This window comes from Dipodomys spectabilis, unplaced genomic scaffold, assembly GCF_019054845.1.
Source record: "Dipodomys spectabilis isolate Male_0828 unplaced genomic scaffold, ASM1905484v1 ptg000050l, whole genome shotgun sequence".
NCBI lineage: Eukaryota > Metazoa > Chordata > Mammalia > Rodentia > Heteromyidae > Dipodomys > Dipodomys spectabilis.
In genome coordinates, this window is record NW_024870727.1 from 8,665,032 (window position 1) to 8,679,566 (window position 14,535).

Genomic DNA, 14,535 nt, shown 5'->3' on the forward strand with positions numbered 1-14,535 from the left:
AGTTTTTGAGGGCCACTCGATCACTCTCTTCTCTTCCCTTGGCACCCACGAGGAAAAATGTACAAAGAACATCACAAGTGGACAGATGTCTAATCTCCTCTAGAGATTATCCCATGCCTAGACCACACTTAATAACATACCAAAAAAATACAAGACCTTCCTGAATACGGATCAGAAGGGAAAGCAGCGGCCTGGAGGTCAGAACACTTGCATTGCCTGCCATGTGGTGGAGGGTAAATCATTTCAGTGCACAGGCCCATGAGCTGTATGTCTGCAAGAAGCAGGGAGGATAGGTCTACTGATTGCATTTTTGAGACACAGAAGGTAGATTTTGGTTAAGTTTTTGTTTTAATTTTGAAGAGAATAGGTGGAAAAACGTTTTCTCTGGATAAAAAAAGGAGAGGTGACAGTTTGCCATCGAATATGGAAATAGATGGGCTGGGAAGATGTCTTAGTGGCTGAGTGCTTGCCTTACATGCATGAGGCCCCAGGTTTGATTCCTCAGCACCACATAAGCAGAAAAAGCCAGAAGTGGTGTTGTGCTCAAGTGGTAGAGAGCTAGCCTTGAGCTGAAGAGCTGAGGGACAGTGCCCAGGCCCATGACCAACCAAAAAAATAATAATATGGAAATAGAAATATATACTCAAGGTAAGAGCAATTTTTAGAGGGTATGTAGGGGCAGTAGTGTACCCCACACATGTCCAGCAAAAAGCTGTACTGTAGCTGTGGCTCACGTGGTATAGCATTGCCATGTGTGAAAAAGTCAAGCAAAAGTGAGAGGCCTAGAGTTCAAGCACCAGTTCTGGCACACACACACACACACACACACACACACACACACACACACACATACACACCGTAAATCATCATCATTCTCTAAATGAGAAAACAGAATCCTCATCATCTGTACGGCTTACTCAAGGTCTCATTAAAATATTTTATAAAATTACTTCCAGGCTTTGAATATGAGATGTATATTAAATATAAATTAATCTCATATTTAGACTTAATATTCTGTCCCCAAGGTTGCTCATTAAGTATGTACAAATATCCCAGTCTGAAAATCTTCAAAACCCAGAATACTTCTGATCCCCAAATTCCAGAGGAAGGTACTCACTTCCATAGTACTCTCAATTTTCAAGTGAAAAACGTTACAGTTCAGAGATTTTAAGAGATGGCCCCAACTCTGTACATCACCTTTATAACAACAATTTTAAAAGAGACTGCCCCAAATAGCCCAGTAAAGTCAAAATCCCAACTGTTCAAAGACATTGTTTTGACTTCAAACTGAGTCTCTCTGAAGATGCAGAAGGCAGGGTTGACGACTGTCAGTCTCTCCCAGTTTCAAAATATGCATTGTAGGTCCCACCAAGAAACACTCGGCATACTCCACTCTGGTATTTTGAGCAAAGTTCATGACCTGTATAGAAAGGTGCAGGTTGTAGGTAGAAACCCATGGGAAAAATTCAGTGACAAGGACTAGAAGCATTAATACCTCTCTCTGCCAAAAAGAAGAAGGGGTAAAAAGTTATCAGGACCAGAGAGAAAGAGGAGCTCTGTGGGGACATCCTCCTGGAAGGAGGTGTGGTCTCTAAAGGATGGACACAGCCAACACTTACTTACATGGAAAGGACAGTGAGGTATAAATACCTCACCTCCTTCTCTTCTGCCTTCCTGATCAGTCCTTCCCGCACTGACCAATGCAACCACAGGGCTAAGGAGCTTTTGATAGGCTCCATGCCAGTTGTTTCCCCAGGATACTGCTAATGGGCTGGTGAGAGGATCTGGAACACACCTGTACCCCTGACATCACCTTGAATAAAGATTTTCCAATATGCTGTGTCTTACTGTAATTTCTCTTACTGGCCTAATAGCTTCTGTTGATTGAAACATATAGTACAAATCTGATTGGTGGAGAATGTTTTCATTTCCTGGGCTTTGACTCTGTTAATATTACTATATGTACAGTCACTAACACATGATATCACACAGAGTCCTATGATCCGAGCATAAGTAGAGTGGATGACGATGACTGGAAAGTAATGTTAAACCATGCACACATCACAATGTGGGGGTGACTGTCCCCCCCCCGTGGAGACCTGGGGTTCCTGTACCTAGGATGCATGGAAGAGGAGATAGACTTTTGTGAGATTGTTGGTGACTTTGGCAGAAAATGGCGGCATCTCAACACTATACCACCAGATCTCTGCATGAACTTATGTATACACCTCAAAATAGGTGCCAGATAAGTCCCCTGAAGATACACAGATCACACCCCCAACTCCTGTTGTATCAACTCCTGTTGATTATCCTGATGAGTTTTTTTTTAGAATTATTTATTTCAAGCAAACAGAGATACACACTGCCTTCTCTTCGTTTTGTTCTGCTTGGTGTCTAGAACAAATGAGTTTTTCATTCAAAGTATCACTAGGGGAAACCAATGCTTCTATCTTGATTTATTTATTGTTGGCTGTTCCTGGGGCTTGAACTCAGGTCCTGGGCTCTGTCCCCAAGTCTCTCCATGCTCAAGGCTAGCGCTCTACCACATGAGCCACAGCCCCAATTCTATCTTTAAAGAATCATTATAGAGCACCACAAGACCACATTAGACTCTTAAATCATACTACACACAGACAGATTACTGTAATTCTTTGGGGGGGGGGGAAATAGCCTCAAGATAAAAATATCAAGGTGGGTAGGGAGTGAGGGAGAGTGATGGAAGGGATGAGTCTAATCAAGGTACTTCTATACATACATGAACGTGTCAGAATGAACCACCCCTGTATGACATTGCTTTGCCCTGTATACAATAGTCTCTGTCAGATGTTCTCTTCACTACTACTCATTTCTTCTTCACTCTTTGTATTGAGATTCACCTGCCTCCTTTAAGAGGAGAATATATCTGATCTTGTCCAAGGACTTACTTCAGAATCAATACTGAATCAGCAGAAGTGGTAATTCCCATCAAAAGCAGAAGAGGTACCAGGCCCTTGGCCCTGGCCTATGCCTTCAGAGGGAAGCATATGACTGGTAGGGGTTGTTCCTTCATCCTGAATCCCAGAATGAGAAGACATGTGGAGTAGGCCCACAACCCAGATTTAGGAAAAGCCCTAAAGCCAACCCACAACCTGGAACAAAGCCACAGCAAGAGGCGAATGTCATTGTGTAACTGAGTGAAACTTGGAGTTCTCTGATACTGCTTCAAAACCCGATTCATAGACATGATGACTGCTTTAGAAGCAGATTGGTGCTAATCAACAGTTACAGAGAGCAAAACGGCAGACAATGGAAGCATTCCTGAGGCTCAAAACTCAAAGCAACTTACTAGTGCTCTGTTAGGGCTGAGCATCCCCTGAGACTCAGTTACAACTGGCCTGTGCCTGGCTGCCGGTGCACAGTCAGCGTGATTGATATGCCAGCACATCCACAGATGGGGTGTAAACAGGAAGCCATATCTGGTGACTTCAGAAGAAAGAGAAAAGTAACAGGAGCAAGGACCTTGAGAAAGAACTACCAACAAACATGGCTGAGCCAGCAGCTCCAGATACCAAGGTCAGAGGGGGATCATGATCTCAGGGATGGTGGTTAACTGCAGATGGGCCCCCCACATCCCAGATGCCCACCAGTGCATCTTGGAGGAAGAACTCAAGGGGAACAGGGGAACGAACAAAGGCCCAAGGAATCTGCTGAGGAGCCCCTATAGAGGAAGAGGAACAGGAAGAAGAAAGCCACTCTCCAGTTTGAAAAAAGGAACCTTGAGTCCCTCAAGTCCAAGTACCAAATTGTACAATTTGCAGCCAGGAAGGACCCAGAAAAGTTTCATCAGAAAACACCCTAGAAGTCAGGTCCTGGTGGTTCTTGCCTGTAATCCTAGCTACTCAGGAGGATGAGATTTGATCATGGTTCAAAACCAACCCCAGCAGACAAATCCTCAAAAAGATTCTTGTCTCCAATTAGCCAGCAAAAACCTGGAAGTGGAGGTATGGCTCAAGTGGTGGAGCACCAGCCTGGAGGAAAAAAGCCTAGGGAGAAAAGAAAAACAAAACAAGTGAGAGCGGGAGGCCTTGGGTTCAAGTCCTTGAAGTAACCCAAGAAGGAAAGAGAGAGAGAGAGAGAGAGAGAGAGAGAGAGAGCTTCCTGGGGCCATAGAGGAGAGTAGAAGTCCGCAGTAGAGAACAAAATGGCCTCATCAAGGCTAGAGCCGAAGGACATTTTGCTGGCTCTCACTCTGCTCAAAGCCTCATTACATACTTCAATCTCTTCACAGCGCTGGGCACTAGGCGCCAATGTCCTCTCTTATTATAGATGGCAGAACTGAAGCACAGAGAGGCTCTGCCCAGTGCAGCCCATGACTCTAGAGAGCCCGGATCCTGAGCTGGGTCCTTCACCGGGAGCTAGGTGCTCAGCTTGGAGGAGGAGCAGCAGTTAAGTCTGCGGGAGAGGGAACCCATAGACTTCCATACAGGAGTGGGAGGGATCTTGTCAAGAGGGGAATCTTGTCCAGCCAGATGAGACATTTCCCTCTAGCTTTTGTCTGGGAACATTGATCAGAAAGGACTTCTGTAGCAATGAGAATCGTCCAACCATGTGAACAAGTTGCCTCTGGCAGCCAGAGTTCCCTAGATACCCCAGCAATGGCAGAACAACCATTCAGTGGGAATATCAAGAAAGGATTGACAGTAAGTCATCCCTTAGTGTGTTTACAAAATCAGGCAGCAATGATTTGGGGCTGTTTGTTGTTTTGCAAGGCTTGCTTCCCTTCCTCTCCTCACCTCCAAATGCAGGCTTCCATTTAATTCTATAATCCTACCTATTCAGTGAACTTCTAAGCCATAATCATCTTCATCCTGAAACCCGACTTTTCCCATGAGTCTTCAGACTCATCAGCGAACCCCACAATGGTGACTTTCTCCTCCCAAGGGCTGTGCCCGCCTTCCTTAGAGCTGTGAAGTGTTTTGAAAAACTTGAATTAAAGTGCTAGAGAAAGCATAACACATGTTTATTGCTCATCTTGGAAAGACAACAGCACTGAGCTTCCAAAACTATCTTTGATTAACATACTCTGGGGGTGATGAATATGGATATTGTCAATAGCCACCTAAGAGCATATTTTCTTTTGTACATTTTGTTCTCGTCAGTAAATTTCCTACAGAGAAAGGAAATTCCGCCAACCCCCCTCCACCATCACCAGCCCCTGTTTGTATCAATAAAGCAAAGGGCTCAGAGGAATTGTGTGGAAGAAACTGAATCAGGAAGGAATTTGTGACACCTCCACCCTGTGTTCTAATTAATGAGCCACAATTTTCACCTTAATTTCTAATTACTCAGAATATGGAATGCAAATAGAAGCTGTGGCCTCCCCTTGTAAGCCTGGCTTATTTCTCACTGTCCACTTAACAGTATCTGATCAAAGACTGACCAGGATAAGTGTCCTAGAGATAGGCTCCAGTGTCCAGAGATAGAAGCATTTACAGTCACTGCCTGTACGGGGGGCTGACAAAAGCCAGCTGCTCAAGATGGGAAAGGAAACTGGAGAACCTGTTGTACTTGAGTCTGCGGTAGTCTAATGAGTCATTGTGCCTGGTGTAAGGCATGGAGATGCAATCCTGCTGTGTTAGAACTTGGAAGAATCCCCGCATGTAGATGCACCCACCTTGGAGGGATTGAATCAGAATTCTGGGGTGGCACATAGGCACCGATATTTCTGAGAGACACTGTGAAAGCCTCTCATAAAACTAGCAATGAGCCAGGAGCTAGTAGCTCATACCTGTAATCCTAGCTACTCAGGAGGCTGAGATCTGAGGATCAAGGTTCAAAGCCAGCCTAGGCAGGAAAGTCCACAAGACTCTAACTCCAATGAACCAGCAAAAAGCCAGAAGGGGAAGTGTGGCTCAAGTAGTAGAGCACCAACCGTAACCAAAAAAGAGAAGCGAGAACACAAGGCCCTGAGTTCAAGCCCAGTACCAGCACCCCTCCCCCCCCCAAAAAAATGGAGAGGAGGAGGAGAAAGAGGAGGAAAAAAGAATAAGCAAAAAACAACCCCAGCAATGAAGCCACTGGCATTTGACGCCACAGGGCCACTGTCTTGTTTCCAATGGCCCAGAAAGCCAGTCTTGACCCTGCTGACAGTTTGTCTTCTTCCGTCCTGTGTATGACATTCTTGTGTTGCAGGCACTATTGACATGCTAGCAGGTGGGTCCTTGTCCTCAGGAACAGTAGAGAAATAAAGTCAGCAGCAGCAGAACAACTCAAGCAAAGAGAGTTTATTGCAAAGCAAAAGAGAAAGACTGCCCAGCAGAGTAGGCAATGTGACCCAGAAATCGGTAGTCCATTTTGGCTGCTGGGAGTGGGGTATGCGTGTCTCCTTTTATCTCCTCCTCCAGACATGAGAAGGGTCAGTGTTTCCAGGCATGACATTAGAAGCCTGGTGGTAGGCAGGACATAAGAAATTCCTCAGAAGAATGGTTGGGTATAGGCTCCTAAGCATCCAGGAACAATGAATGGACCGAATGGAGACTTCAGAAAGGCGGATCGGGCCCTGGAAATGCCAGTAGCATAAGGCCAATAACCGTGGCTTTTTCCATCCATGCCTCAACTGTTGAATGGCACTAGTTTGTAGATTCTGTTCACTTGTCAGTCACCGTCCTCAGCAGGCCCATACCCTATACTCCTTTTTACCTCTGTCCACACAGGCCTTGATTCTCCAACTAAACTTCGTACAGCAGCTACAGAGCTGTTAGAAAAGTAGACTATCTCCTGGTACTCACTGACTGCAGCCCTCTAATAGTATTGCACTGTATTGAGAGTCAAATCCAAACTGCTCATTCTAGCATACCAGCCTCAGCAGTCCCAGCTTCTGTGTATTTCAAGCAGGAAAGCCAGAAGTACAGACCTAAAACCCAAAAACAGATGCTCAAGTTCTGCCTCAGCCCCTCAAGAGCTTGGCCTCAGATAAGTGTCCACACTACACCTTGCCTCCCCTGAAAAGGCAGGTTTGTTCTGAGGATGGAATGAGTTGACAGGGCCCTGTACAAGTACAAGTCACACTCTCTCAGGAAGAAGCCTTTCCCTAGGGGATCTGCTCTGCCAGGAGCACTCTTTCCTCACACCTGGTACAACTGTCTCCTTCTCGCTCAGGAACCAATGTCCTGTCTGCAAAGACCCTCGCACCTTGTTTTATTGTTTCTATAGCTGTCGCTGGTCAGCTAGGGCTGACATAATGAGGTATGATAGACTGGGTGGTTTATATGACAGAATTGTGTAGTATTCCAGTTCTAGAGGCTGAAGCCTGGGCCAAAGTATCCCAACATTGGTTCGTTCTGTGAAATGAAGTATAAGAAGAATCGCTCCTCATTTCTAGCCTCTAGTTGTTTCCCAATGATCGATCCTTGGTGTTCCCTGGCTTGTGGAGCCTCTCCAATCTCTGCTTTCATATTCAGGTGTTCTCTTTGTGCATGTGTGTGTGCACATGTGTTCAAATCTTCCCTGTGTATGTGCATGCCAGGCATACTCCAGTAGGCTCACCCTAGTCCAACATGAATTACCTCATCCTTACTCAAGTCATTACATCTGTAATGACTGTAGTGTCAAATAAAGTACAATGCTGAGGACCCAAGGTTAGGACATAACATATCAATTTCCAGGAGACACAGTTCAGCCTGTAAGATATCCTTCACCCTCTCTGGGACGACTGTGAATGGTCTTGTTTCACCACACCAAATGTCAGCTCCAAATAAGCAAGATATTGGATGCCTGATTTACTGTCACAAATGCTGCCAAGGCTGGCTGGACTGATGCAAAGAAGCCACTCTGTGCATTTTTTAAATGAATGAATGAACAAACTAAAACTAAGACAACAATCCAATTTTCTGAGTAACACTAGTAAAGTGACTCTTCAATGATTTAAAAAGTATTTCCCAAACTATAGCTGTGAGGAAATATTCACACCCATTATAAAGCAAAACAAGGAAGTTTTTAGTCAGAATAGATTATATGATCCTGTTGTTTATTTCTTTAGTGCCAATACTAGGACGTGAACTCAGGGCCTTACACTCTCATCTGTTTGCTTTTGATTTTTGCTCAAGACTGGTGCTCTATCATATGAGCCACAATTCCATGTCCTGCTTCTTGCTGATTAATTGAAGATAAGAGTCTCTTGGACTTTTCTGTCCCACCTGGCTTCAAATTGTGATCCTCAAATCTCAGCCTCCTGAGTAGCTAGGATTACAGTCATGAGCCATCAGTGCCTAGCTTATGATCATATTATAAAAAACACTTCAATATAAATAGATGTGCTCACATATTCATGTAGAAAAGGGTCTGAAAGAATATAAATTAACAAATTGGTGACTGATGCTAGTGAGTAACATTTCTCTACTCATTTTTAATTTTTGTTATTTATTTTGTATTATTTTTCTGAAATAAACATGCCAAGGTTTTATAATAAGAAAATAATAAAAAGGTAAGTTCCACCCTACCCCCCAAACCCCAAGACAAACATTCTCCCTTGTTATGTGACTTTGGTGTGCATCATCTCCCATGCTAGACTGATGATGGAGGCTGATAACCAAACTTACAGAGCCCAGAGCCAAACACCATGCTTGCTACAAAACAGGCACTCAATATACGCTGGATGAATTGAAATGAAATGAGTATTTACATTTATTTTCCCATGACTGCAACCAAAGTAGCTATTTTAGCAGCTTTTTCAGTATACATGTGTCATATTGCTTTACCAATCTGGAAAGAAGGAACGGGAACAGAAGGAGAAAGAGAAGGAGGAGGAGGAGGGGGAAGAAGAGGGGGAGGGGGAGGGGGAAGGGGAGGAGGAGGAGGAGGAATTCAGATATTCTAGGTTATAGAAGGAAGTTCAACCAGAGGGCTGTCACCCAAACCCTGTGAACCAAACTGCCACATCTCACCTGATTCTCCTAATTAGTTAGAATTTGCAATGCCTTAAAAAACAGAAAACTGCTACATTCGGTGCTAAGTAGTGCTAATTAGTAATATTAGTAATTATTAGCATTAGCCAGCTGTGGTGGCACATGTCTATAATCCTAGCACTCAGAGGCCAAGACTGGAGGATTGCAAGTTTGAAACCAGTCTGGGTCACATAATGAGACACTGTCTCATTAGCAGGAAGAGAAGGGTATGAGATCACATAAGCAGGTACTTATTATTCATGTAAATGCTCTACACTTATCAGTACAACACTTGGAATCAACATTTGACTATACTTCCAGAAATTCTTTGTAGAATCTTATAAAGCTCTGGCTTCCAAAGAAAGTAGATTCATAAAATATTTGAATTTTTTTCAAACTTTATAAAACACAGACAAGTATTGGTGATTCATGCCTATAATCCTAGCTACTTAAGAAGCTGAGATCTGAGAATCAAGGTTCAAAGTCAACCCAGATAGAAAAGGTGGTGAGATTCTTATCTCCAATTGACTACCAAAAAGCCAGAAGTAAAGGTGTGGCTAAAATATTAGAGATCAGCCTTCAGCAAAAAAATCAGAGAGCTTGAGGCCCTGAGTTCAAGTCTTAGTACCCATGAAAGAGAGGGAGAGGGGGGGGGGAGAGAGAGAGAGAGAGAGAGAGAGAGAGAGAGAGAGATTGAGAGGAAGAAGGAAGGAAGGGAGAGAGGGAGGGAGGGAGAGAGGGAGGGAGGGAGAGAGGGAGGGAGGGAGGGGAGGAGGGAGGAAGGGAAGTAAAAGGGAGGGAGGAAGGAAGGAAGGAAGGAAGGAAGGAAGGAAGGAAGGAAGGAAGGAAGGAAGGAAGGAAGGAAGGAAGGAAGGGAATCACCTAATGTCATAGTTCTCAACTCTTATCATACCCAACATGCCATCTTAAATACTTTTCCATGCTTTCACTTCCCTGAAGTGAAATTCAGGGATAACCTGCCCATAGTCAAAATATTTCCATATGTGAATGCCCAGGCCCAGCCAGATGACATTGTCTGATGTTTGCAGTACATAAAGAACCACTGTAAACCTGCCAGTCTGGAATGGCAGGCAGTGCAGGGGCACTGCCTAGGCAATGTAATACCATGGCATTTCCCCGTGGGCTTTGGCTTCCTGAAATGATGGACAGCTCCACTTAAATTCTAAACTAAACAAATCCCAACCTTTCTTTGATTTATTCCACAGTGGTTCTCCCGGAAAGTTCATTGTACATTTATATTAAGACCATCAGAAATATTCTCGGTGTGTATGCATGTGAAAGCTAAGTTAAGTTCTAAGTTCAGATCATCACTACAGGAAAGATAAGCAAGATATTGAAAGATGGGTGACACTGTCCTATGCCTTTACCATTTCAGCCCGTGTCAGAACCACTCCTCATAGCCTTCATCTTTGACAGCAAGAAACAACACCCCACACCTGCAGGCTCACACTCATTGCTGCTTAATCCATTATAGCCAAGCTATAGAACATTGCAGAGGCCTTCCAGCAGAGAAATGGATCAAGAAAATGTCACACACACACACACACACACACACACACACACACACACACACGTGTGTATACAATGAAATGTCTAAATTTATTATTATTACCTTAATGTAGTTGTACAAAAGGGTTATTTTATACATACAATGCATATTAATCAATGTCTCCCCTTCCATCATTCTCCCTCTCTCTCCCAACCCCACCCATCCCTCCCAACCCCTCAAATTACCTAGTTCTATGCAATGGAACTTTAGTCAGTCAGCAGAAATGAAATAATGTCATTTGCAGAAAAACAGGTGGAGGTGAAAAAGGTCATACTGAGTGTAGTAAGTCAAGCCCAGAAAGTCAAAGGGAACATGTTTTCACTCATATGTGAACCATAGACCCCAAATACAACCTCCTAGGTAAACACACACAAGGGCACATGCATATACTAAAGTATAGTGTATGCATGGGAAGAATCCCATGGTGTACACCTTGGAAGTCTTAGCAGTTCAACAAAATGATTCTGAGATGTACTTTGCATGAGAGGGGATGATGAATGGGAAAGGAAAGTGGACCAATACAATCATCATACTCAATGCACATAGGTGGAAAAGGAAGTGGGAAACTTAGTGTGATTGGTGGAGGAAGTGGGAGGTGGGAGGGGGCAGGAAAAGGGTGGAGACATAACAGACATTGAACACACAATGGGCATGTTCATTGTAACCCTCTTGCACAACCATTTGTAAATTTAACAATCATAAGTAACTAAACATCTTTTGTTTTGGCCAAAAGTCAAGTTCAAAAACAACCCCTCTGATGGCATGTATTTCCTCCTGAGAAATATAGCCCAATTGTTCCATCTTTATGTTAAAACAAAAAAAAAAAACTGGGATTGCATCCCCAGAGAATAAACCCAAAAATCACAAAGTCTTGGTAAATCCAAGTAAGACATACTTAAGAGTTGAGACAAAGGAGTCCTGTCTCTGTGTGGGACATTGTCTCAGGCTCTGAGGAGACACCCACAGATCCAATCTTCACCTCTGCACTAGAGGGGAGACGTTGGTACCCCTTGGAGAGTTCAGATGAAAGCCAAAGAAGGGAAGGTGCTTACCCCAGGAAGGTCCTAAAACAGTAAGCACCACGGCCCTGACTCAGCCCTCTCTTGAGAATGGCAAATCCACACAGCGCATGCTTCAGCTGTCATCGGGACTGCAGGGGACACCGAGGGGCAGGTGGAAGTCCCCATGGATACACCAGACCTGTTAGGGCAAGGTGGTGGTCACCTTCAAGCATGCACTCACCTTCTCCTCCTCTGTGTTTTTCCTGCAGACCTTCATGCCCAGAAGAGGGCTGTCGGAGGTCCCTGTGGACCTTTCCTAGACAGAAAGCCCCCTTCCTCACTCCATGAGTTCCAGAAGCATCCACTGAGCCTTCCTCCGGCCCTCTCTCATCAGCTGACCTTCGCTGCAATCCCATCGCTCATCATGAGCAGCTTCCTGGCCTCTCTGGACCCCAGGCGGGTGCAGTGGGGGGCGGCCTGGTACGCCATGCACTCCAGGATCCTGCGCACCAAGCCGGTGGAGTCCATGCTGGAGGGGACCGGGGCCACCTCAGCCCACGGCACCAAGCTGGCCCAGGTGCTCACCACCGTGGACCTCATCTCGCTTGGCGTTGGCAGCTGCGTGGGCACCGGTATGTACGTGGTGTCTGGCTTGGTGGCCAAGGAGATGGCCGGGCCTGGCGTCATCGTGTCCTTCATCATCGCCGCCGTGGCCTCTATCCTGTCAGGTGAGGGTCAGGGTGCGCAGGTCCTGGGGGAAGGGAGGTCTGCTCTGCTTTCTCATCTAAAGTAATATGTGATTAATCAATTTCATGAAGGATTTCACTGTGCTCCCTTTTGGCCTTGGCTGCCAGGGAGATCAGAGTTAGGCTGTGACTCAGTTGTAATAGTTTCTCCTTTCTTTGGTCTCTGAATACAGATATAGGTGTCTCCCAGTTTCTCATTCCCTGTTGTGTTCTAATGGCTGTAATTTTATTTCTATTTATTTATTTATTTTGTCATCAGTTGTGAGGCTTGAACTCTAGGCCTGGGCACTGTCCCTCAGCTCTTAGGCTCAAGGCTAGCGCTCTACCACTTGAACCACAGCGCCACTTCCAGCTTTTTCTGCTTATGTGGTGCTGAGGCATCGAACCCAGGGCCTCATGCATGCAAGGCAAGCACTGTACCACTGTACCACTGAGCCACCTTCCCAGCCCTGTCATTTTATTTTAACTCTCCTGAATTGCTCAGTGGAAAGGGTGGAGGAAGGAGACAGATAAGATAAGGAAAATAATGACACATAAATTAGCAGAAGGGCATTTCCTCCATTGCAAATGAGTTTGAGTTTCTTTTTGATGTTTTTATTGGCCAGCATGTGTCTATTTAGATCTTTTGCCCATTTTAAAATTGGAGTTATGATGTTCTTATTGACAACTTTTAATAGAGTTCTTAATATATGTTCTTTGTAATTCTGTATATAAGGGGTGTGTGTGTGTGTGTGTGTGTGTGTCTGTGTACCAGGGCTGGAATTTAAGGTCTCATGAGGTCTCATGAGATCTCATGATTTTGCTTAACTTTCTTGCTCATAACTGGATCCACTATTTGAGCTATGCCTCCAGTCCAGCATTTTGTTGGGTTGGAAATGGAGTTTCCTGGACTATCCTGCCCAGGCTAGCTTCAATTCACAGCTTCCAGATCTCAACTTCCTGAGAAGCTAGGATTACTGACATGAACCACCAGCGTCCAGAATGGCTACACGTCTTTTAGTAGATGTGTATTTTTGCAAATACTTCCCCACATTTGTGACTTCTCCTTTCAATTTCTTTTTTTTTTTTTTTGGGTCCGGTCGTGGGGCCTGAACTCTGGGCCTGGGCACTGTCCCTCAGCTCTTCAGCTCAAGGCTAGTGCTCTACCACTTGAGTCACAGCGCCACTTCCGGCTTTTTTCTTTTTTGCTTATGTGGTGCTGAGGAATCGAACCCAGGGCCTCATGAATGCAAGGCAAGCGCTCTACCACTGAGCCACCTTCCCAGCCCTCCTTTCAATTTCTTTTAATACTTGCTTCTAAATTTCTTCTAATTCTGTGCCTGATTTTTAAAAATACTGATGCCCAGGGTCCACTCCCAAAAATTTTACTTCAACTAGAGGAGGGTAGAGCCTAGAGATTGGAAAGAAAGAAAGGAAAGGAAAGAAAGAAGAAAGAAAAAGGAAGGAAGGAAAGAAGGAAGGAAGGAAAGAAGGAAGGAGAAAGAAGTGAAAAAGGTTGGGGTGCAGGAGCTATCTTTTTTTTTTTTTGGTCAGTTGTGGGGCTTGAACTCTAGGACTGGGCGCTGTCCCTGAGTTCTTCAGCTCAAGGCTAGCACTCTACCACTTGAGTGACTGCGCCACTTCCAGTTTTCTGGTGGTTCATTGGAGATAAAAGAGTCTCACGGACTTTCTTACCTAGGCTGGCTTTGAACTGTGATCCTCAGATCTCAGCCTCCTGAGTAGCTGGGATTACAGACATGAGCCACCAGCGCCCAGCTTAGGACCTGTCTTCTACTGCAGCCATAATCACACAAAGAAGGAAACAAACTTAAAATAAAACTTCTTATGTCAGCAGAATCCTGGGAGATTTTTCTTGGCCATGATGTCCTTATCCCCCACCCCCTGCTTTGCAAACCGGTTCAAAGCATGGAGCAAATCTGACTCAGAGAGAGCTTACTTTCTCTCCCATTTGACAAGCTCTAAAAGCACAGTCACTTCCCAAGCTGGCCCTAACAGGTCTGCCCACAGCCCTCCCAAGTGGGGGAAACTTATCAGAGGAAGCAGCTGGGCTGGGGCCTTTCTCCTTGTTCACAGGGACCCATCAACTCTTTAATAGCTCAACAGGCCACAGCCAGACCTCATGCCCACACCCAGACCAAATATGCTTCCATAAAATGCCCAGCATATAAACCAGATAAAGGAAATCACTTCTTCTTCCTAGTTCTCATCCACAGTATTGTGGAGAAGCTGAGGGCGGAGGCAAGATGGATGGCTTATGAACTTTCTCTGATTTCACTGGGTGGAGATGAAAGAAAGCC

General features: G+C 44.9%; 1 protein-coding gene across 1 annotated transcript in view; it reads left to right on the forward strand.

Moving 5' to 3' along the window:
• Positions 1-11,766: 11,766 nt before the first annotated feature.
• The window catches only part of Slc7a14 (solute carrier family 7 member 14), a 47,346-nt gene continuing 44,577 nt past the window's right edge, over positions 11,767-14,535 (forward strand). Inside the window, exon 1 of the mRNA XM_042678908.1 lies at positions 11,767-12,220. Within this exon, the coding sequence (XP_042534842.1) occupies positions 11,917-12,220 (304 nt within the window). The 5' untranslated portion in view covers positions 11,767-11,916. The remainder of the gene's footprint in view (positions 12,221-14,535) is intronic.